The sequence below is a fragment of the Bubalus bubalis genome, chromosome 3, assembly GCF_019923935.1.
Source record: "Bubalus bubalis isolate 160015118507 breed Murrah chromosome 3, NDDB_SH_1, whole genome shotgun sequence".
Classification (NCBI taxonomy): Eukaryota; Metazoa; Chordata; class Mammalia; order Artiodactyla; family Bovidae; genus Bubalus; species Bubalus bubalis.
This window is the reverse complement of record NC_059159.1, coordinates 31,790,444-31,815,522: the sequence shown is the minus strand read 5'-3', so window position 1 is coordinate 31,815,522 and position 25,079 is coordinate 31,790,444. Positions and strand designations below refer to the sequence as shown.

Sequence of the window (25,079 nt, the reverse complement as noted above, 5' to 3'; positions counted from 1 at the left end):
GTGCTTTCAGCGCCAAGACTCCATCCCTAGATGGGAAACTAAGATCCTGCAAGCCACATGGCTCAGCCAAAAAAAGAAATGAAAGAGGAGAATTTCTGAATCTGGGGACTTGGTCACCTTTTCCTGCTTCCAATAGTATAGATTTCTCTTCTGTAGTCCCACACTGGGGAGTCACATAAGAAATTAGAAGACACTTGTTCCTTGGAAGAAAAGCTGTGACAAACTAGACAGCATATTAAAAAGCAGAGACATGACTTTGCTGACAAAGGTCCGTCTAGTCAAAGCTGTGGTTTTTCCAGTAGTCATGTATGGATTTGAGAGTTGGACCATAAAGAAGGCTGAGCGCTAAAGAATTGATTCTTTTGAACGGTGGTGTTGGAGAAGACTCTTGAGAGTGCCTTGGACTGCAAGGAGATAAAACTAGTCATTCCTAAAGGAAATCAACTCTGGATGTTGATTGGAAGGACTGTTGCTGAAGCTCCATTACTTTGGCCACCTGATGTGAAGAGCTAATTGGAAAAGATGCTGATGCTGGAAAAGATTGAAAGCAGAAGGAGAAGGGGGCAACAGAGGATGAGATGGTTGGATGGCATCACTGCCTCAATGGACATGAACTTGGGCAACCTCCAGGAGATAGTGAGGGACAGGGAAGCCTGGCATGCTGTGGTCCATGGGGTCACAAAGAGTCGGACATGACTGAGCAACCGAACACCACCACGAGATGATTACAGACATGCTGTTTGTTGCGCTGTCAGGATGATGGTGGACACTATGTGCCTGGGTTTGCAGAGTGATTTCCTCCTCTGAGGACTTGGGTTTTAGCTCTGAGGTCTTTTCTCTGCTTCTGTAAGGAAAACCTGAATTTTCAGCTTCTGCTCAGAGCTGGATGTTAGCATCAAAGCTTGTCCTTGCCTTGTCCACTTCCATTTCTTCATTCAGCTTTCCTAAAGGAGAATTTCTTCTGGGTAACAGAAGTGGTCCATCTAATTCTGTCTCATGTTTTTAATGGCGACACCAGAGGTGGCTTGTAGATTTTGAAACCGTAAGAAGTGTCATCAGGGACTTCTCTTCCAGTATTTAATGAGTGTTTTCATGTCTCCAGCTTATGGTCTCTTGGGTATTGGGATTGGTAAGGCAATATCTCAAAATTCTCCAAGCCAGGCTTCAGCAATATGTGAACCATGAACTTCCTCATGTTCCAGCTGGTTTTAGAAAAGGCAGAGGAACCACAGATCAAATTTCCAACATCCACTGGGTCATTGAAAAAGCAAGAGAGTTCCAGAAAAACATCTATTTATGCTTTATTGACTATGCCAAAGCCTTTGACTGTGTGGATCACGATTAACTGTGGAAAATTCTGAAAGAGATGGGAATACCAGACCATCTGACCTGTCTCTTGAGAAACCTGTATGCAGGTCAGGAAGCAACAATTAGAACTAGACATGGAACAACAGACTGGTTCCAAATAGGAAAAGGAGTACGTCAAGGCTGTATACTGTCACCCTGCTTATTTAACTTATATGCAGAGTACATCATGAGAAACGCTGGTCTGGAAGAAGCACAAGCTGGAATCAAGATTGCCAGGAGAAATATCAATAACCTCAGATATGCAGACGACACCACCCTTATGGCAGAAAGTGAAGAGGAACTAAAAAGCCTCTTGATGAAAGTGAAGGAGGAGAGTGAAAAAGTTGCCTTTAAAGCTCAACATTCAGAAAACTAAGATCATGGCATTTGGTCCCATCACTTCATGGGAAATAGATGGGGAAACAGTGGCTGACTTTATTTTTCTGGGCTCCAAAATCACTGCAGATGGTGATTGCAGCCATGAAATTAAAAGACGCTTACTCCTTGGAAGGAAAGTTATGACCAACCTAGATAGCATATTGAAAAGCAGAGACATTACTTTGCCAACAAAGGTCCATCTAGTCAAGGCTATGGTTTTTCCAGTAGTCATGTATGGATGTGAGAGTTGGACAGTGAAGAAAGCTGAGCGCTGAAGAATTGATGCTTTTGAACTGTGGTGTTGGAGAAGACTCTTGAGAGTCCCTTGGACTGCAAGGAGATCCAATCAGTTCATCCTAAAAGAGATCAGTCCTGGGTGTTCATTGGAAGGACTGATGTTGAAGCTGAAACTCCAGTACTTTGGCCACCTCATGCGAAGAGTTGACTCATTGGAAAAGACTCTGATGTTGGGAAGGATTGGGGGCATGAGGAGAAGGGGATGACAGAGGATGAGATGGCTGGATGGCATCATCGACTCGATGGACATAGGTTTGGGTAGACTCCGGGAGTTGGTGATGGACAGGGAGGCCTGGCGTGCTGTGATTCATGGGGTCACAAAGAGTTGGACACAACTGAGCGACTGAACTGAACTGAACTGAAGGAAATATATACCATCCCATCCAAATTTCTGTGCTTTTCACCTTGAACTTAGACCCTTGACAGCCTTTCAGAAGCCAGCTTCCCCCAATTTCTTGCCTTTCACTCTAACCCTTCACCCCGAGTCAGCATGAGGACTCTGCCAAGATAGAGCAGAGAGTGAGACTTGGCTCTGTGCTGTGGAAATGCAGACTCACCAGCTGCTCTTGGTGAACAGGTGGGTTCTCACTGCCCCCACCTCTGCCCCACCCCACTTCCGCATTTGGTCAGTCTGTACTCCTTAGGATCTGTTCCTCACAGCTTCCTCCTCCTGGGCCCTCAGAGAATGGAGGATGCCAGTGGTAGAGGAGCAGAGAAGATGGGGCAGATGAAACAACACATGTCCTCCTAACACAGCTTTCCCCTTTCTTTCCAGAACTTCTTCTGGACTCCCTGTCACCTTGAAGTCATCTTGACTTTGCCTTCTATACCCTTCTTCTGGTCTCTGAAATGTCTTACCCTTATTTCCAGCCTTTTTCTTTCCATAAGCCTTTCCTGAAGACTTTTTTGTTTCTTTAAATATTTATTTGGCTGCATCAGGTCTTAGTTGCAGCCTGCAGGATCTTTCCTTGCCTTGGCTCTTCGTTGCAGCACTCTGACATCTCTCTAGTTGCGGTGCGTGGGTCTCATTAGTTGCGGTGTGCGGGCCAAGTTGCCCTGTGTCATGTGGGATCTTAGCTCCCCGACCAGGGGTGGAGCCCATATCCTCTGCATTGGAAGGTATATTCTTAACCACTGACCACCAGAGAAGCCCCTCCTTAAACCTTGCATTCTATCTTCATCATCCCCAAATCGTCAGTTCAGTTCAGTCTCTCAGTTGTGTCTGACTCTTTGTGACCCCATGGACTGCAGCACACCAGGCTTCCCTGTCCATCACCAACTACCAGAGTTTATTCAAACTTTGTCCATGGCATCAGTGATGCCATCCAACCATCTCATCCTCTGTTGTCCCTTTCTCCTCCTGCCTTTGATCTTTCCCAGTATCAGGGTCTTTTCCAATGAGTCAGTTCTTCGCATCATGTGGCCAAAATATTGCAGTTTCAGCTTCAGCATCAGTCCTTCCAATGAATATTCAGGACTGATTTACTTTAGGATTGACAGATTGGATCTCCTTGCAGTCCAAGGGACTCTCAAGAGTCTTCTCCAACACCACAATTCAAAAGCATCAATTCTTAGGCGCTCAGCTTTCTTTAAATCATAGTGATAGCATCTTTCCCAGAGAATGCTGGGTCACCTCAGCTCTCTTAGTGGGAAGAAATGAACTTTCTCCTCTTCCAGCTTCAAAGCTCAAACTCTTCTTGGACAAGAATCCTTATTTCTCCCCTTAACAGAGCAGTACACTTGTTGAGTTTATTTATAGAGCCTTTGGCTGAGAATATCATCGTTCCTTGAAATTTATGATTTTTTAAAAATATTTCAAGTTTATTGGAGTATAGATGTTCACAGTGTTGTGTTAGTTTCAGGTGTACAGCAGAGTGATTTGGTTATGCATAGACATATATTCATTCTGTTTCAGATTCTTTTCTCATATAGGTTATCACAGAATAGTGAGTGGAGTTCCCTGCAGGTCCTTGTTGGTCATCTATCTTATATATAGTAGTGTGTGTCTGTTCATCCGAAGCTCCTGATTTATAACCCGCCCCACGTTTCCCCTTTGGTAACCGTAAGTTTGTTTTTGGTATCTGTTGAAGTCTGTTTCTGTCTTGTACGTAAGTTCACTTGCATCTTTCTTTAAAATTCCATCACTTTAGTTGCTCAGTTGTGTCTGACTCTTTGCGACCCCATGGACTGCAGCATGCCAGGCTTCCCTGTTTTTTAAGATTGGATTCCACATATGAGTGATATCACATGAGATTTGCCTTTGTCTGACTTACTTCACTTAGCTTGATAGTCTCTAGGTCCATCCATGTTGCTGCGAATGGCATTATTTCATTCCATTTTATGGCTGAGTCACATTCCGTGTATATATATGTACCGTATCTTCTCTATCCATTCCTCTGTCGACTGACACTTATGTTGCTTCCATGTCCTGGCTTTTGTGAAATAGTGCTGCTCTGAACAGTAGGGTGCATGTCTCCTTTGGGGTTATAGTTTTCTCTGGATATGTGCTTAGGAGTGGCAGTGCTGGATCATATGGTTGTTTTAAGTTTTTTAAGGAGCCTCCACGCTGTTCCCCTTAGTGGCTGTACCAATTTACATTCCCAACCTGTAGTGCAGAAGGGTTCCCTTCCCTCCATACCCTCTCCAGCATCTGTTGTTTGTCGAGATTCATGATTAGTGGCACTTCTAACAAATTACTACCTGTACAAAATGTTTCCTAGTTTTCCTTGATATTGTGCTATTCAGTTTCCACAAAGGGACCATTTGGTGGGTATTTATAATGTCAGAATAGATAACTTATCCATTACAAGTAAAATTCCCTATAAAGGGAGGGAAAAGGTGTATGCTTTTAAAGTACCAGGACAGAATTGTGGGGAAAAATAATGTCTTCATTTTAATATACATATATTAAATGTAATTTGGGGTTTAAAAAAAAGACCTAATCCAGATCTATACTACCCTAAAAATCAGTTTAGTATTTATGGCCACTGTATTTTTTATGCTTATTTATTTGTTACTTTCTTTTTTTCAGGCAGGATGAGTCAGATGGTGGTTATGGGTCTGTCCCATAATCTATTATGGAAGTACATTCATTATCTGAGATCCAAATTACATCCATGATATTCCATATTTTATTTGGCCGTGGCTTGGAGATATTAATTAAATAGATGATTTCTGTTGGACTTCCCTGGTGGTACAGTGGATAAGAATCCCCCTGCCAGTTTAGGGGACATGGGCTTGATCCTTGGTCCCTGAAGATCCCACTTGCCACAGAGCAACCAAGCCCTTGTGCAGCTCCTGAGCCCACGTGCTCCACCTGCTGGAGCCTGTGCTCTGCAACAAGAGAAGCCACCACCAAGGAGAAGCCTGTGGACAATGAAGAGAAGCCCCCACTTGCCACAACTAGAGAAGGCCCACGTACAGCAATGAACACTAAGCACAGCCAAAACTTTAATTAGTTAATTTTAAAAACAGAAATAATAAATACATCATTTCTGTAGGGCAAGCCATTATAAGAAAGAATTGCCAAGGCATTTTTACTAATCCTTACCTGTTAACTTAGATTTTTTTTTTTTTTTGACATTTTGGAGTACAATATTAGAAAAATATTTCTAATTTTTCCTGAATTCTTGTTATGAGTAAGGAATCTTTCTCAGGACACATGTGACCGTCGCTGTAGCTTCAAGCCAGCTTGATGTCCCAAAGCCTTTCAAAGTAATTCTCCCATGGATGCCCTTTTTTAAGTGACAGAAGATTCTTCATTTTGCTACTTTTTGCTAATAGCAGAGAGAACTGATTTCCTCTTTTTTGGTATTGTGATACAGCTCCACTGTCTTAGTTTTTTTCTTGCACATAACACAGTAAACCCTTAGTGAGTCTATTATTGATTCTCAAAATGAGGGTAAGGCTGTACTTTTTGCCTCCACCTTGGGCGAATGGTCCAGGAGCCAGATGGAGCCGGCAGGGCTCTCTGGTTTGTCGCGTTCACCCCGGGCCTTGCATGGTGTTTAGAGGACACTATTTAATCTGTTGCCACATTTCATCTGATGAGTACACTTGACAGTTCCCAGCTTGTCCATGAAAACATCCAGCTCCCCACAGCCCAGGCTCCTGATTGGGCCCCACCATCCCCCGCCCACCCCCAATGAGTCCCTCCCGACTTCCCAAGACGGTAGCCAGGAATCAGCTGCCTTTGCCACCCTGATGACTCGATTATTTTCCTTAGAGCTGAGAAGCAGCTTATATCTCGTGTCCCTGTAACAAGGAGGAAATAAATGATTGGGTGGGTGAGTTTTTAAGATAATGACCCATCTGCCTTGTTTTTCCCACGTGCTGGGCCCCATAGACTGTGGAGTTTACTGCCTGAGTGAGCGAGGCCCCACTGCTATTCCCTGCTATAGCTACTGGCATCTTAGTGTAATTAGAACCTTCTGTCAGGGCCTGCTTTTGGTAATTCTTTGATAATAACTTAGCAACCGGAAATAGCTTTTTAAATTTATTTTTTAATTGGAGGAGCAACCAGAAATATTTGTGTTTCCCCTTGAAAGTTTCCCAAGGGGCCTCCTTAGAAGGCCAATATTCTCTGCCTGGAAATCAATGTTTAAGAAAATATACATGAGGTATCAAAATGTTGATCCAAGGCTGCTTAGTGCTTCCTAGTGGAGATTTTGACTTTCACATTTGTTTTCATCTTACCCATTTATCCTCTCACTTAGCATCCATGGTTGACTTTGGCCAAGTAGATGAAGGTTTCCCAACTCAGTGCCCGTAGGGTGGGCAGGGAACTGAAAGGAACGGCGTGGACTGTGCTTCAGAGAAAGCAGCAGTGATGCCATTCGGCCTTAGGGTTCGGGAGACAGTAGGGACGGTATTGCAAATTGGAGAACACTTGCTCTGTCTGAAGGAGCCACTGTCCTCAGCCTCTCTCGGTCCTGCCGTGTTAGACACTGGGGTCCCCTTTCTCCTGGTCTGGTACCAGGTACCTTTTCCTGATCTCTTCTTGGCAATGAGGCTGTGTCATTCCCTGGGTGATACCCGTAACCAGCTCTTTCCCTGCCTCCCACAGTGTCCCCAGGGTTTTCTCTACCTGTCTCATGTGTGTGCATGCATGCATGCTCAGTTATGTCCAACTCTTTGTGACCCCATGGACTATAGCCCTCCAGGCTCCTCTGTCCAGGGGATTTCCCAGGGAGGAACACTGGAGTGGGTTGCCATTTCCTTCTCAAGTGATCTTCCCAACCTAGGGATTGAACCTATGTCTCCTGCATTGGCAGGTGGATTCTTTACCACTGAGTCACTTGGGAAGCCCCGTCAGGGTTGATAAGGCATCAGATTCCACACGCTACATGGAAAATGTTCTTTGCCAAAAGTTATCATTGAGTCCCATTCACCATGCATTTTCCCTTTCTAATCCCAGAGTGTTTGCTTTCGCTGTTCATTCTAACTTATCACTTAAAAAAAAAAAAAAGCTCAGTCGTGTCCAACTCTGCGACCCCATGGACTATAACCTACCAGGCTCCTCCGTCCATAGGATTTTCTGGGCAAGAATATTGGAGTGGGTTGCTATTTCCTTCTCCGGGAGATCTTCCCCACCCAGGGATCCAACCCAGGTCTCCCGCATTGTAGACAGATGCTTTACTATCTGAGCTACCAGGGAAGTCGCTAAAAGACACTGAAATTATGAAGGTGCACAGGGAAGAAGTTTGGAGTCTCGTGCATCAGTGGCAAAGGGATGGGGAGCCCTAAAGAGCTAAGGGTGTGTGTGTTTGACTATTTTGTATGTGCACAAACACCAATTTGTAAGGCTCATCAACTTAAATGTAGAATGTCTGAAAATGCTAAAAGAAAAAAACACCCACACTGTACTGAAACTCAACTTATATTTATGCCTAATCTGACTAGAATCTAAGTTCCTCGAAGGCAGGGACCAAGTTCTATTCACACCTCTCCTCTCTTTCTCCTGTTTCCTCATCAGGTGGCAGCAGACATCCAAGTCTTCGGGTTTGTCCAGCAGCTCACAGCCTGCAGGTGCCAAAGCCGATGCCCTCAGGGAGGAGATGGAGGAGGCTGCCAACAGAGTGGAGATTTGCAGGGTACCCCCTTTCTGTGCTCCTCTCCACTGAGAAAAACGGGAGGCCCTCAGGGAGCATCCTTTTGTTTGCTGGAGGTCTATGAAAACCCTAATAGCCTCTGGTTGAGTCTGTGTCCCCAAGCTTGGCAGCTGGCATGTCTAAAGAGCCCAGGACGAACCCTAAGAGCTTTCAGTACTCATCATATTTAAAAAAAAATTCCTGGCCCAATAATTTCAGCATTCTTGACACCTGTGACTCTGGTTCTGATGCTTGTTCAGTTTCTTCAAACTACGTTTTTGCCTTTTAGCATGCCTTGCAATTTGTGTCCAAAGGTGGACATGAAGGATTGGGTAAAGGGACGTGTGGTGCGCAGGCGTGTGGTGATGTGGCAGTCAGGTGTGGGAGCGGGGGAAGCCCCTGCAGCCCTGTGACTGGGCGTGAGTCTTGTGGGTGCGCCTGCAACCCTGCACCGTGAACTTCAGTGCTTCTCTGTTGCCTGTCGTTCTGTTTCCAGCTTCTCAGTTTTTGTGTTTGGTAGGACAGGATGGCTAGAGGATGCTGGAGCTGATTAATTCTCTTTCTCAATGTGAGGGAGGCTAGAGTCTGCTAAAAGCAAGTGTTCAGTAGGGCTCTGATATAACCCCAGCAGGTTGTTGTGGCTCAGTTGCTAAGTTATGTCTGACTCTTCACAACCCCATGGACTGCAGCCCAACAGGCTCCTCTGTCCTTCACTGTCTCCTGGAGTTTGCTCAGATTCATGTCCATTGAGTTGATGATGCCTTCTCCAACCATCTCATCCTTTGCCGACCCCTTCCCCTGTTGCCTTCAATCGTTCCCAGCATCGGGGCCTTTTCCAATGAGTTGGCTCTTCCCATTGGGTGGCCAAAGTATTGGAGCTTCAGCATCAGTCCTTCCAATGACTATTCACAGTTGATTTCCTTTGAGGTTGACTGGTTTGATCTCCTTGCCATCCAAGGGACTCTCAAGAGTCTTCTGCAGCACCACAATTTGAAAGCATCCCAGCAGGTTCTACTGGGATAAAATGATTTATCCTTGAAGTTTCCTGGCAGTCCAGAGGTTAGGACTTGACATTTCCACTGTTGTGGTCCCTTGTTCAGTCCATGGTTGGTGAACTAAGATCCCACAAGCAGCATGGCACAGCCAGGAATAAAAGAAAAATTCTCCTAAGGTTAGGTCTTGTTAAGGGTAGAATGCTCCAGTGCATTTCAAAATGGCAATATTTTCCCTTCCCCTTGGGAAAAACGAGAGAGGACTTTTCTCTGCTGTTCACTGTAAGAACTTGGTAGTAGTCCAGGAGGAAAAACTCAGCAGAAGTGTAGGGGCTCCCTATACTTATTTAAATATTAAATTATATTGATAATGTTTATGAATAAAATATTTATAATATTAAATTATAAATATTTTATTTAGACAAATGAAAATTTGGTTTAGAGTTTCTGCTTTTATTTCTCACTTGTGTGGCTTACTTGGAATCTATATTGTTAACTTTATAAGACGGTGATGTGATTGTATGTTCAGAAGGATACCTTCATGTTCCCGAGGGCATACTCCGTTCGCCTGGCTTTACAGAGATCGTCTGCTGAGTGGTTGAAGGTGATTTGATGTGGCATCAATAGACATGAGTTTAAGCAAGCTCTGGGAGTTGGTGATGGACAGTGGCATGCTGCAGTTCATGGGGTTGCAAAGAGTCGGACACAACTGAGCGACTGTACTGAACTGAACTGACGTGGCATTTAGTCCTTCCCAAGGCTCCCTTTCTTACCTCTGTCTACCGAGTTGTTGTTTTTTTTTTATCACCCCACCCTTTGTCTTCCCCTGACTTGAACTATCTCCCTCACGCTTGTCAGGCTGGTGATGGATGCTTCTAGACCAAGGCTGCTTGGGCCATGGCAGGCAAGGTTGAGTTCCGACAAAACCACTTTCTCTAGCACCTTTGACAGGTCCAGCAGCCTCCCGGAGGCATTCATTGTAAAGGATGCTGAAGTGGTGGGGACCTGAGGCGGGTGGTCCTAGAGCCCATTTTATTCTTTGGGAAAAATACCTTGAACTTTTGGTAGCTAGTCATGTGAAATTGGTGTCTTGGTTCTATCATCTTGTATGCAAGAACCCTTTAAGGACGCTTGCCTGTTGAGTATACTGGAAAAGGAAACAGATTACTTCTCCCATTCCCCTGCTCACGGAGGACAGTTCGATCAGCAGCTGGAGGGGCTGCTGAGGTTATCGGGGTCTGTGCAGAATGCCTGAGGTTCTGTGTATATCAGACTCTTCCTGAATTATGCAGTTGTCTGCAGTAATTCCTTCAGCATTCGGGTCAGCTTTCCTGTGCTTTTTTTCCTTTTTATTGAGATATAGTTGACATACAATACCATGTTTGTATCTGGTGTGGTACATGATGACTTGATATTTGCATAGATTATGAAATGATCACCATGATGAATCTAGTAACCATCTGTCCCCATGCAAAGTTATTGCAGTATAATTAACTGTCTGCCTTATGCTGTATGTTACATCCCCGTTGCTTAATTATTAAGTAAACTGAAGGTTTGTGCCTCTTAATCTCCCTCATCTATTTTTCCCAGCCCCCGATCCCCTCCCCTTATGACAACTACTGTTTGTTCTATGAATCTATGAGTGTGTTTTTGTTTTGTTTTGCGTTTTAGATTGCATATATGAAATCATGAGGTATTTGTCTTTCTCTGACTTATTTCACGTAGCATAATACCCCCTAGGTCCATCCATTGTTACACATGGCAAGATTTTATTTTACTTTTTATGATTGAGTAGTACTCCATTGTCTGCACACTACAACTTCTTTATCCGTTCACCTGTCAGTGGACACTTGGGTTGCTTCCATATCTTGGCAATTGGAAATAGCGCTGCTATAAGCATTGGGGTGATGTTTTCCTATTTCCTCCAACCTGAACGTGACAGATACTTTTTCTCTTAACTCAGCACCTCTTCTGAAGCTCTGCCTCAAAGGCTACCAAGCAGGGAGGGAAGTCAGAGATCACATGACTTGTACAAACATGTTTAGAGAATGTGACATGCTCACAGATACGGTTAGTGTGACAGAGTCTATGTCCACTCGAATGCACTTCTGCACTGTGCTGGGGGCGTTTCAGTGAAACTGACCACTGACCTCGGAGGGAACATGATCCAGACACAGCATTCAGCCCCTATTCTCAGCCCCTCGGGGAGCTGAGTGATGAAGGGCTTTTCACACTGAGATTCATGTATGATATTGGATGAGTCCAGGGTTTTTTTTTTTGCCAGGTTTGGCATCAGCAGTCCATCCCCTGCCCACCTGTCTTAACCAGCTTCCCTCGACTTGGTGTGTTTGCCTCTCTTTTCCTGATGATCAGCCAATCAGAACTGAAATGAGGGGAGCAAGGCAGTAGTATCATCAGGGGAAGAAGCGGCAGGGGTGGCAAGCAGAAGCACAGGGTGTGCCTGGCGGGGCTGCTGCAGACAGCAGGGCGCGCCGCAGAGATGCAAGGAAGCAATTTGCGCGTCATTCCCCTGCATCAGCTTTCCTAACTCTCCACGTGGCCCATGTTAAAAGCCCCAGGAAAACACTGGCATAGATGTTCTTTCCCCACTTAGTCATCCTTTAGAGCCGTGGCTGGGAAATGCAATGTCCACAGGCAAAGTTTGTAATCTGCCCAGTATTATGAAAAATGAGGTTAAACCATGGTTATGGTTCTTTGCCCTGATGTGTGGATTCCTACTCTCTATCCTTCTGTATTTTGCCCCCACAGGACCAGCTGTCAGCTGACATGTACAGTTTTGTGGCCAAAGAAATCGACTATGCAAACTACTTTCAGACGGTAAGCATCCAGAAAGGTGAGGCAGCTTGGAGTCTGTTAGCAGGTGTCACAGTGGGGACGGGAAGGAACGTGGGCCTCGAATCAAGGATCTGTGAAGCATGTCCTGAGAACAGGTGGGGCTTTGACAGTCCTACCTGTGAATAAATCCTGCCTTCTTGTCGCCTTTGTATGGATTTCTCCAAAACCCCAAGAATAAAATTCAGCCTCACCCAGGAAGATGTTTGTACCTCTGTGATCTACAGCAGTGGTTCTCAACCAGGGGTGATTCTGTCATCTCCCAGCAGATGATTGGCTGTGTCTGGAGACATTTGAGGAGGGCTTCCCAGCTGGCACTAGTGGTAAAGATCCCACCTGCCACTGCAGGAGACTTAAAAGACGCAGGGTCGATCCCTGGGTTGGGAAGATCCCCTATACAGCAACCCACTCCAATACTCTTGCCTGGAGAATTCCATGGACAGAGGAGCCTGGAAGGCTACAGTCCATAGGGTCACAAAGTGTCGGACACAACTGAAGTCACTTAGCAGAGATGTTTTTGGCCGTCACTATCAGGGGAGGTGCTACAGGCACTCGGAGGGTGGAGGTCAGGTTTGTCGCTAAGCATCCTGCAGTGCACAGGACGGTGGCTCCCACGACAGAGGGTGATCCAGCCCCAGATGTCAGCGGGGCCAGGGTTGCAAAACCTGAGTCTGTCATCAGGAAGCAACTTGGGAAGAAGCAGCTAGCCACACCCCAGCATCTGTTGGTTATTAATGGAGATTTTTTTTGTCCCAGATGATGACACGTTGGTAAATGAGGGCTGAATTCTGTTTACTGCCTCTCCTCTATGGGGGCAGATTTACAGAGTAGAGACACAGGATCTGAGTCATCCATACTTGAATCATCTGGCCCAAATAATTAGGACCCTGAAATGAAAAATAATGTTGGGAATAAAACTCAAAGTTTCTCTTTAGGGTCAAGGAAGTGATACAAAGACAGGGAAAGAAGATAAAGGGAGGAGAGAAGAGGAATCCTGAGAAGCTGGATGCATTGATAAGCATGGGGCGGAACTGGGGGCAGTCAGTGCTCCCCTTCGTGCTCAGCATCAATGGCCAAGAAGTCCAGAGTTTCTTCCCCCGTGAGAGAGAGCTGATACATATTCCTTCCAACTTGAAATGTTTATTTTGAAATAGTAGGATTCTTTTCAAGTCTATTCCATTGGTTTTATTTGTGAAGGTAACATTTCATTTTAAAATATCTAAAACAAATGATTGTTGACATTCCAAGCATTATTGGACTACCTAATTGTCTTTGGGTACCACTTATTTCAACTCTATGACTTAAGAAAAGATTCCCTTTTAGTTTTCCTTGGGGATAATAGCTACTCATCATACCAGACTTTGAGCAAAGTGCCTCTCTCTTCGTTTCCTCCTACATGCCCAATTTTCTTTTTTGTTTTTGGAGTGGGGAGAGATTTAGAAAATAAATGAAGTGCCAGCTATTCACTGCTTTTCCTCTGCTGTTTTTACCATTTCAGCAGCTTTTTCAGTAGTGGGAGGGGCAGAACAGAGCATCTTGAAGGACCTTGTCCTTTGAATCACATCACGATAAAGCAGATTTGCCTCCCAAGGTGGAAGAGGATTGTGGATCGAGCACATGTTTTCCCACCAGTTGTATCTTGAACTCTTCTTGGGGGGAATCAAGATACATTGAGGCTCATGACATTGAGCGCCCTCTCATGGGCACCTGGATTTCTGAATGTGTTCTCTGTTTATAGCCTTTTCATTGTTGCACCCCTTTGGTGCCTTTTGCTGTGAGAACTGGGGGCATGGTGCTCCCCAGCAGGGGTGGCAGTGAAGGCAGGCTCACCTCTGGAGAGTCCCCTTCACCTCCTCCCCGAGTCTCCCACCTCCAAAACTTCCCTTTATGGTCACCCCTCTGCTGCAGAGGCTGAAGGGACGAATGCCCGTCATTGCAGATGGGTGGAGGAGGGGGCAGGGCACCCCGATGGTGTGGCAGCCCATGCCCTCTATCCTCCAGCAAAGGCTGATGCTTCTCCTTGTGTTCCCTCAGCTCATCGAAGTGCAGGCCGAGTACCACAGGAAGTCCCTGACACTCCTGCAGGCCGTGTTGCCTCAGATAAAAGCACAACAGGGTGAGTGCCTGCCTGGGGCGGGGAGGGCGGGGAGGGTGGGGAGCCTGCCATTCGGGGCCCTGTGCTTGGCTCGCCTGCTCCTCCCCTACAGGGCTGCCTTCACGTGAGCCCTGGGCCTCCGCCTGCGGGCACCTTGATCAGCGGCAGGAAAGCAGAGCACGTGTACACACTACACACACGCTGCCCCAGTGGGGATGAGGCGGGTGTGCATGGGTGTGTGTGGAGGTGCATGTGTAACAGGAAGCCCAGCAGCTCTGCTCACAGCAGGCAGGCTTCCACCGCCTCCCCCAGTTCCTCCCCGTCATCCCCCGAAACTGCAGGAATGGAGATGCTGCAGTTGGACAGTGCTTCCATGGACATTGTTGGACAATGCTTCCACGTCCACTGCTCCATGTCCCTGGGACACTTAGGAGAAGCAGTGTGACCGGAGGAAAGGAAGGTTCCCGCGGGGGTGACCTGTGCTGACCCCTCTCTTGCTCCACCTGCAACCCCCACACCCCAGAGGCCTGGGTGGAGAAGCCTTCCTTTGGGAAGCCCCTGGAGGAGCACCTCACAATCAGCGGCCGGGAGATCGCCTTCCCCATCGAGGCGTGCGTGACGATGCTGCTGGAATGCGGGATGCAGGAGGAGGTGCGTCTGGGTGCAGCCGAGCTCAGCCGTGAACGGGTTCCCACAAGATGCAGCCTCCGGGGTCTCTCCTCCTCTGTTACCATCCTCACCCGGCCCCACGAACCCAAACCTGGGAAGACGCAGTACAAGCCCCCTGTCCTCAAACTGGTCCTGCTTCTCCCATGAGCCTTCACTCTCCAGGGACAGTGGAGGATTGTGGGACATGATACCCCCGCCCTGAAGACGTTATAGCCCCGCTCTGGCCCTCCTGTCTGCATATGTAATGAGATTGGGGCTTTCTCCTCCTTCTCTTCCACCCCATTCTCCACCTCCTCTCTCTCTAATTTAAAAGATAGACCTTTTAACCTTTAGATCATAACTTTTTTTATAGACATCCTGAAAACTGATATAGACATTAGAAAGCACTCCTTACAAGCCACATGTTAAAAAAAGAATCCTATGAGACATTGGCAACCATTGTTTTTATTGCTGTGTCAGTGGTCTCCTGGGAGGTAGACCTCATCTTTAGTTTCTTATGCAGGCAGTTTAAAATTCATGACTCCACTTTCCTGTGATCTGATCAACCAATCAATATTTATCTATGGTATTTATTACTAAGCAAAGTATAAGTGAGATGGGGGCTTATGAGCTTATGGAGCAGATAAGTGTAGCGTCTGTCAAATAAGCCTGATTTATTCAAAACAGGTTTCTTTGACCCTGTTTTAAATGCCAGGCATTTTCATGTATAATACCAATGAAAAATGAGGTCTTTTTAGTCCCTGAGGGAAAGTTTTATGGAGGGAGGTGAATGGGGCCTTTTCTTTCCCCATTTTTTAAAAACTTTTTATTTTGTATTGGGGTATAGCCAATTAACAATGCTGTGATAGTTTCAGATGAACAGCAAAGAGACTCAACCATACATACAAATGTATCCATTGTCCCCCAGACACCCCTCACATCCAGGCTGCCACATAACATTGAGTTGAGTTCCATGTGCTATACAGTAGGTCCTTGTTGATTACCCAGTTTAAATATAGCAATGTGTACCTGTCCATCCCAGTTCCCGACCTATCCCTTCCTCCTGTCCTTCCCCTGGCAACCATTAGTTCCATAAGTTTGTTCTCTAAGTCTGTGAATCTGGTTCTGTTTTGTAAGTAAGCTCATTTGTATCATTTCGTTTTAGATTTCACATATAAGGGTTGTCATGCAATAACTTCTCCTTCTGTCTTGCTTCATTAGTATCATAACCTCTAGGTCCATCCATGTTGCTGCAAATGGCAAAATTTTCATTCATTTTTATGGCTGAGCAGTATTCCATTTTATAGACTTACCATATCTTTTTAAATCCATTCATCTGCTGATGGACAGTTAGGTTGCTTCCATGTCCTGGTAATTGTAAATAATGCTGCTGTGGACATAGGGGTACGTGTATCTTTTCAAATTAGTGTTTTTGTTTTTCCAAAATATATCCTAAATACACAAGGACGGGACATTGACGTGCCCAAGGTTCGTTTAATCAAGTACGTGCTGAACCAGAACACCGGGTCACCCTGCCCTAGGTGCTGAGGCCACAGCCAGGGATGAGGCCCAGGTCCTGCTGTCCCAGTGTTGACACATGGCGATGGGAAGGAGGCCCCTGGGAGATCGTGGAGGAAGCGGGTGGGGAGACTGCCGGCCGTCGGTCTCGCTGTTGTGCCCTCAGGGTGCAGGCTGTCTGCTGACCCCTGTCCTGTCGGCAGGGCCTCTTCCGAGTAGCCCCATCTGCCTCCAAGCTGAAGAAGCTCAAGGCGGCCCTGGATTGCTGTGTGGTGGATGTACAGGAGTGCTCGGCGGACCCCCACGCCATCGCAGGTGGGCCCCGCAGCTGGAGGGGCTCCGGGGGAAGGGATGGGCGTGGAGGATGTACAGCCATGTGTCAGGGACACTCGAGCCCCTGGCTCCCCGCCGTGCTCTGGGCATGTCCACTCAGGGCCCCACTTTAGGCCTGGTTGCTTGTGCCCTTGAAGGAAGGAGGAGGTGATGGTGGTAACACGAGAGAGGAGGCCCTCACGGCCACACCAGAGCGTTGGATCCAGGCATGTGGCAGCCACCATGTGACCTGGTCACGAGGGTCGGGGAACCTTCCCCAAACATGCCCCTCATGGTGACGCTGGCTGGTAGCACGTGTCTGCCATGTCCCGGCAGCTCACAGCCTGTACTGTGTTCACGTCCAGGAGCTCTCAAGTCTTACCTCCGGGAGCTACCAGAACCTCTGATGACCTTTGAACTCTACGACGAGTGGATTCAGGCTTCCAAGTGAGTATGGCAGGTCTCTGTGTGTCCTGTGGGTGTGGTTTATGTGGAGCCTTAATTGAAACTGTGCAAGTGTGCCACCTGGGATCCAGCGAGTCTGTATCTTGGTGTGTGTCGTGGGGAGAGGCTTGTACATGTGCCCGGAGAACCAGGTCCCAGGGTGTGGATCACAGGCTGGAGCCACCAGAGTGGCCCAGAGCCCCAGCTGGGCCTTCAGGAGGACTCAGGGAGGTTCCGGGCTCCCGTCACCACTCAGACCGCCCCCCGCCTTCACGCTGGCCATTCCCTGCCACCCGACAGGTTTTGGTTCCCCAAAACCTCTACCTCGTAGGTTCCTTCTGACTCTCTGGGTCCCACTCTGAAGGTCACCTCAGAGAGGCCTCCTTCCTGACAACTGGTGCCCAGCAGCTGGCAGCCAGGGTCTGCCTCAGCCCCCGGGTTCTCTGCAGAGACTGATCAAATTCAAGGCTGTGTTGGTGTGGCTGGTTGGATTGTGAGCTGATGGGGAGCAGGGAGGGATGACCGTCTCTTCTGACTGCCTCCCACTCCCTAACCCCTGCGACGCTGCCTGATACACCAGAGACCCTCAGTATGTGAGTGTCGATTTTTTTTTTTTTGCTGTGCTCAGCTTGTGGGCTCTTAGTTCCCTGAATACGGATCAACCTGTGCCCCCTGTATTGAGAGAGTGTAGTCTTAACCACTGGACCACTAGGAAAGTCCTATATGGATGTTGAGTTTTTACTGAAGGAAAGACCTTGGCAGCATCTGCCCTTTGACCTTAAAGAGGATTGATGAGCAGAAAAGGGAGATTTTCTCGCCTTGGTCAGGATGGAAGCAGGGACTTCTGGGGATCCTGCGATGGCCATTCCCTACCTTGGGTCTTGAGTCAGGGGGTCAGAGCTGAACCTCTCGGTGGTGTTTGCTTTTCAGTTTTTCTTGTTAAAAGGTTCTTTGAGCATAAGGTCTTCCAACCCTGTAAACCTTGATGTAGGTTTTCATAAAAATGTATATTTAAAAACGTAGTCCTAACAAAAATAAATTTTATATATATATATATATATCTTTCAGTAATCTCTTTTAATCCTTAGAAGATCTAGCGATAAAGAAACCCTTTGAGCAAGTCTCTCTGTAGAATGGAGAATCCTTTGGTTGCGGAAACTATCCATCTTGTGTTGTGTCTTCAAGGGTCAGATATCCTTATGTCAATATGAGTTCATGTCATTTACTTGTTCAGAAGGTGTTTATCGAGCATCTGTTATATTCCACATGCCGAGAAGCTTAATGTGCATCAAACTCTGTGGGACTGGCCAGTCGGTTGCCATGGTGGCGTGAGGGTGGAGTTGACCTGTTTCTGGTGTCCTGTTCTGTGCCAGATCTAACCTCCTGATGACATCACAGCCCTGCCCACTCAGGTGCAGGCGTCTGCCCTCTGCCCTCACCTGCTGCCCCGGTACACATTGACTGGGGCCATGTGATGTGTGCAGGGGAAGTTTTGTTAAAACAGCACAGGCAAGACCGAAAGATTATTGAGGGGGAAATAGTAAGAACCAAAGATATGAATGATAATAGTTTACTGATATGGTCACTGACAACGGCTGGTTTCTTTTTCTCAAATATTTCGATGGCTGTGAGTCTGAGTGCCGGTAAGACTTCATTGATCCGTACTCAGTTAGTGGCTTTTCCTGTTAATTTTCCAGCATCCAGGACCAGGACAAGAGACTCCAGGCACTGTGGAATGCGTGTGAGAAGTTGCCCAAAGCCAATCATAACAACATCCGGTGAGTGGACGATAGAGACGCTGGGTCAAGGTTATTTAAACCTCACACACACGTTTCTGGGCCAAAAGGCGTAGTCACTGGCAAGCTTGGCGTTACACAGTGTCCAAAGTAAATTTAACATGCAGGGTCTCTTTTCAACTTCAAGCAATCCTGGGAGGTTGTGAATTACCATCCTGCAGATGAGGAAACAGACTGTATGGGGCTGTGAGATGCTGCAGGCTACCTGACCAGCTGCTGGCTGATGCAGTTCTTTGGTTTGCAAGGAGCAAGGATGAATGCAGGCTGCTTTCAGATACTGGGGTTTATTGTAAAGATAGGTGCCTGTGGATCCCAGGGGCGACACTGACCAGACCCTGAGCTGGATTTGACAGTTGTGTCCTGGAGCCAGGCTTCAGGAAGAAGAGGCTGGAGAATGTTCTCTGGTTTCCACTTGTCACCAGCAATTTTCCATGTGTCTGTCTCTTACTTTTCTCACCCTTACCCGGGTTTCACTTCCCACTGCTCTACGCATCTTTTCCCTCCCGGGCTTACGCTCTTTTCCACTTTCTGCTTCCTCATCACTTTGCACCAGCATCGCTCTTGGCCCTCCCCTCGTCCTCCTTGGAGCTTACTTAGATGCATATTTTCAGCTTCGGCTCCTACTGCCATCTGCCTGATTATTTCTGTTTTCCTGTTAAAAATCCCAGGAGTGACTTCTCATGGCGGATCCTCAGACAAACATAGGATTCCTGTATGACCCAGCAATTCCACTTCCGGGTATATTTCCAAAAGATCTGAAAGTAGGGACTTGACTTTGTACACCTATGTTCATGCCAGCGTTATTCACAATACTCAAGAGGTAGAAACAGCCCACATGTCCAGCAGTGGATAAATATAGGTGAACAAAAAGTACATACAATGCAGTATTCAGCCTCAAATAGAATAGACATTCTCATTCTTGCTACAATATGGATGAACCTTGAAGGCTGTATGCTAAATGGGAAAGAAGCCAAACACAAAAGGGGAAATTCTGAACAATTCCACTAAAAAGCAGTATATACAGTAGTCAATTCATAAAGATGGAGAGTAGAATGGTGGTTGCCAGAATGTAGAATGGTGGCTAGGGTAAGGGGGAGGGGTCAGGAGCAGCAGGTGGGCTGTCATTTCATGGTGTCAAGTTTTAGTTTGGGGTGTTGAAAAATTCTGGGGATGGATGGTGGTGATGGTTGCATCACAATGGAAAGTAATGCTAGTGAACTGCACACTGTAAAATGCTTAAAGTGTTAAATATATACAAAATTGAAAGAGAGCATCCCACGAGCAAGAATCAGATCAAGAGCAAGAATGACTCTCAACTGATGCTAGGCCACTGACCAGCCTGTGGACTGACCGTGCTCAGCTCAGGCCCCATGTCCTGGTCCAGGCATGTGTGGCCTCTTGGAGGGTGTGATGTCGCAGGATGTGGGTGGAGGTGGCCCATCAGCAGCTTAGGGTCTTTGTGCTCTGTGGGCAACAGTTGCTGAAGGAGCCGCTTCGCTGTGGTCCAGGCAGCATGGGGCTGGACCCACTGTCTATATAACCAAGAGCCCGGGAAGAGATGGGCTTTGGGGTCTGGGGCCTGTGCGGGACCAGGCATGTTTGGTATGGTTTGGGAGAGCTCTTTTTGTGCTTCATTTGTGCATAGCTACTCAGTCACTGATTTTTTTTTTTTTTAATAATAGCTTTATTGGCATAACCATTCATATGCCAGTGTCCCCTTTTAAAAGTGTGCAGTTAAGTGTTTTTGTAAATCTGCAGAGTTGTACAGCTATGACCACTGTGTAATTTGAAAACATTTTCATCACCCCACAAAGAAATGCTGTTCCCATCAGCAGTCACTCCCCATTTCTGCTTGCCCAGCCCCTGGCAAACTCTCATCTATGTTCTGTCTCTGTCAATTTGCCTGTGCCGGGCCTTTCATACAGATGGAGTCATTCACCCCGGGGTCTCTGTGTCTGGCTTTTCTCCACTGGCATCACGTTTCCGAGGTTCATCCACGCAGTAGCGTGTGTCAGTATTTCATTGCTTTTGAGGGCTGACTAGTACTCCACTATATGGATGGGACTACGTTTTATTCATCTGTTCATCCCTTAATGGATATTTGGTGGTCTGTCCTTTTCAGCTATGCTGAATCACGCTGCTAGGAACATTTGTGTCCACGTTTTTGTGTGGACGTATTTCTCTAGGAGTGGAATTGCTGGGCCACATGCTAAGTCTAGGTCTAACATTTTCTTCGTTGGCTCTCACAGCCCCACTGAGACACTGCTCCTCGCATGAGAAAGTCCCCACTACTGACACCTGCACACCACTTCTCACCTCTGCACACAGGGAGGACAGGAGGCGACAGAGGCTTGAAAAGAAGGAGGGAATTTCTGGCATTATGCACTGAGTCAAAAGGAAAGATGGAGAATTTTTTTCTGGCCACAGTTTGTTGAAGCAGACGTTGACAACTAGCCCAGGAAGAGCTCTCTCTGTTTTTGGAGCATTCTTGTGTCCTGACATGTGATACATCTTGATTATATTGTAGGATGTATGAGTCTTCTTATCAGTAAGAGATGTTTCCAGCTGGTGTTAAGGGACCATGGCTGGTATCCAGCCCTCGAAAACCTGGCCTTTCTCACTTCCTTTCAGATACTTGATCAAGTTTTTATCCAAGCTCTCAGAATACCAAGATGTCAACAAGATGACACCTAGTAACATGGCCATTGTATTAGGACCCAACCTGCTGTGGCCACAAGCAGAAGGGTGAGTCCAGGGAGGAAGGGGTGTGTGGGTCACACTGGGGGACTGTGGGGGCCTGGGTGGGATGGTCAGGGCCCCAGATAACCACTAGCCTAATTTATGTGTCAGGTCATATGCCTGTCTTGAGCTGGTCCTTCTTTAGACTCAGGAGGAGACCCAGAATTCCTCAGATAGTTCCTGTTAATAGTCTCAAAGCCAGGTGTAGCCAAGGTCTTTTCTGAGCTCATCTGGGTCAGCATCAAGTCTGGCAAGCTCTTCTAGGCCCTTGGGCCCTCTATGGAGAGCACATCCCAACATTGGGATACAGAAGGACAGAGTGCTGTCTTGACAGAACAGAGCTGGGAAAGGATGAATCTGGCAGTTGTGAGAATCAGTCCTCAGACTTAGCGATTTCGTGTGTGTTACTCACTCATCTCCTGTAGGGAGGACTTCTGGGGATGTCTCCATTCTGTAGACATGGGGAGAGGTTCAGAAAGGTGAAGTGGCCTCCCCAAGAGGACACACGCTCTCAGACCCAGGTGTGCAGGCTTCTGGTCCAGGGCCCCCTCCCTGCCTCAGCTGCTCACCTCGCCTGCCCTCCTCTGCCCTGTGCCCTCAGGAACATCACGGAGATGATGACCACGGTCTCGCTGCAGATCGTCGGGATCATCGAGCCCATCATCCAGCACGCAGACTGGTTCTTCCCTGGGGGTATGTGGCAGCAGCTGATGTGGGAGTAGGCTTCTGGGGGGAACGGGAGGTTGCTGTGAGTTCTGAATCTTTGAAATTGAGTGCCACTGGCCAAAGGGGTGTGTGTGTGTGTGTGTATGTGTGTTGTTTTGTTTTTAAGCCCCCTGTGCATACCACCTTTGGCCAGTGGTAGGAAATCAGGATAAAGAAACAAAGGAGGTAGGAGTTCAAGGTAAAACTCTGTAGGTTCTGTGGCTGAGCTCATAAGCACTGCAGATAAATCGGCTGTAGTCAGGAGGGGATGAGATGAGACTCCATTTGAGAGCCCGCAGTCTTAAGTGAGATCTCTTTCTGTTTCTAATCCTGTAATTTTTTTTTCTCTTTGGTTTTCTGAAAAAACATCTGATCATCATTGTCTACAGATAGTAATATTGCCTGTTATTTTCTTTTCTTGACTAATTCCATTGGCTAGCACTTCAACAATATCAGATAATACTGTTGAGAGTGGACATTGACCTCTTTCCTGATTTGATTTAGACTGCTCTGGCATTTATTTCAGTCTTAAATGTGAGGATTGAGATAGATGATTCTGCCTTTTTTTTTTTTTTTTTCCATAAAGAAAATACCCATCTGTCCCTGTTTGACTGAATTTGTTTTGCGAATCACAGGTGCAAAAGTGCTTTATTAAGTCCCTCTTCTATTACATGCTAGGTGAGCACCATGAAATATAATAAGATGAGTTAATATCAACAGATGATCTAACACTGAACCATGGGATGAGATTTTCAGGGGTGACATATAAAAGAGTGGCCATTTCTCTGCTGGTTTCCCTCCTGCCCAGGAATGGCTTGGCCAGCTCACAGACCATGTGTATCTCTTCTGTCTTGCCCACAGAGATAGAGTTCAACATCACGGGCAATTACGGGAGTCCAGTACACGTGAACCACAACGCCAACTACAGCTCGATGCCCTCCCCGGACATGGACCCCGCCGACCGGCGCCAGCCCGAGCAGGCCCGCCGGCCCCTCAGTGTGGCCACGGATAACATGATGCTGGAGTTTTACAAAAAGGATGGGTATGAGCTCACGGCCCTGTCTCAGCTTTGGGGGAGGGAGGGGTTGACTGAGATGGATGACATCAAGGCTGCACTTAACCAGCAGCAGTCTAAGTGGCCCTGTCATCTCATTTCTGATGCCAGCAAATGCTTTGGAATTTGTCTTTTAAACGTGGTTTTTAAGCAGTTCGGTTCCTGTGTGAGGCGTCTCTAGCTGGGGGGATACCCTGGAGGGTCAGTTGTGGTGCTTCGCTCTCAGATGTCTCTGCATCAGAGCTGGACTCCCTGTCTTCTCGGCCACACCTCGTCTGACTCCCAGTCCGCTCTGAAAAGCCATCCAGATGACCTCTGCAAGAAAGGTGTCACCGTGGCACCTCGGGGCATTCAGTGTCCACTGGCCCCTATAGTATGGTCTTCTGAATATAAAGAGCCAGGGTCGTCAGGATTTCTGTGGCTAGAGAGCCATCTCTCTGGGACCCCAGGGTCTGCAGGCAGTTTCGCAGGCGCTGCTGGAACTTAGGGGTATAGAGGCTAAAACCACATACGCCAAGCCGCCTCAGCTACTGCTGTATGGATTAGTCCAGCTGACGCTGCCAAGTTCTGTCAGAATTGTGGATTTGTGGCCTGGATCGATAAGCTACTAAATTTTGAGGATAGTTTGTTATGCAACAAAAGAGAATCAGAACAAGCTTTTTAAAAAAAGAAAAAGACACTGGGGGCTTCCCTGGTAGTCAAGTTAGGTTGTCAGTTTAGGTTAGGACTCAGAGCTTCCATGCAGGGGGTGCAGGTTCAATCCCTGGTCAGGCTCAATCCCATGTGGTCACACCACATGCCATGCAGTGTGCCAAAAAAAGAAAAAGGACACTGAGGTCACGCACCCTATGCGGCTCTGTGTAGCTGCTCTTTCCAGTCCTACTTGATGTGCCTGTAGCAATATCACTTCTGTTCTGAGCCTCAGGGGGCCTCACCAGGTCAGCTGACAGCAGCACCTGAATCCATGAGTATGTCCACACAGAGACCTTAGCCTGGAGGTACTGTGATTTCGAATGTTGTTGTTGTTTAGTTGCTAAGGCATGTGCGACTCTTTGCGACCCTGTGGACAATAGCCCACCAGGCTCCTCTGTCCTTGGAATTTCCCAGACAAGAATACTGGAATGGGTTGCCATTTCCTACTCCAGGGGGTCTTCCTGACCCAGGGATGGAACCCATGTCTCCTGCACTGGCAGGCAGATTCTGTACCCCTGAGCCACCAGGGAAGCTTGTAATTTGGAATAAGCACGTGTAAGAAGAAGTTCAGGAGCGACCTGAGGTGCTCTATGGAGCACAGGTTCCATGATGCTTCGTTATGTTGGGGCAGCGGGGAGGAGATAGACACCTGGGTCTCGTGAGTTTCTGAGACACATGATTCAACACATTGAAGCCACTTCCCTGAATGTATGAGTTTGTGGGGTCTTTTACATGCTGTGATCTGTCACGTATCTTCACAGCGGGCTGTGGCATCCTTTCCCAAGTTTATTACATGAAAAAGCCTGTTGTCACGAGATAGAACTCGTGTTCCAAGGAGCTTGTTTTTACGATTGTGGCTATTGGGGTCCTCTGAAGACCAAGTAGAAAGATGGAGAACCCCAAATGCAGCTACTCTGAACAGGATTGTGGGGTGGTGAGGGGGTGCAGGAATTTTTCTTCAGACAGAACTTGAGGTTCTGGGTACCATGGAAACTTTGACTCATATTTGAGGCTTGGATTGTCAGCTCAGCCTTCAAGAGGTGTGTTCTTGGCCCAGGCCCCACCTCTGCTTCCACATTTCCTGGATTCACACATTTGTGAGACCAGGTCTGTGAAATG

General features: G+C 47.2%; 1 protein-coding gene across 4 annotated transcripts in view; it reads left to right on the top strand.

Annotated features, from left to right (window-relative positions):
• The window catches only part of ARHGAP44 (Rho GTPase activating protein 44), a 119,874-nt gene that overhangs the window by 82,742 nt on the left and 12,053 nt on the right, over positions 1–25,079 (top strand). For all 4 annotated transcript variants that reach the window (XM_045164831.1, XM_045164832.1, XM_045164833.1 and 1 more), the window contains exons 7-16: positions 7,997–8,114; positions 11,873–11,941; positions 13,991–14,072; positions 14,575–14,702; positions 16,421–16,532; positions 16,895–16,976; positions 18,671–18,751; positions 21,401–21,514; positions 22,110–22,201; positions 23,075–23,255. In XM_045164831.1, the coding sequence (XP_045020766.1) occupies positions 7,997–8,114; positions 11,873–11,941; positions 13,991–14,072; positions 14,575–14,702; positions 16,421–16,532; positions 16,895–16,976; positions 18,671–18,751; positions 21,401–21,514; positions 22,110–22,201; positions 23,075–23,255 (1,059 nt within the window). The remainder of the gene's footprint in view (positions 1–7,996; positions 8,115–11,872; positions 11,942–13,990; positions 14,073–14,574; positions 14,703–16,420; positions 16,533–16,894; positions 16,977–18,670; positions 18,752–21,400; positions 21,515–22,109; positions 22,202–23,074; positions 23,256–25,079) is intronic.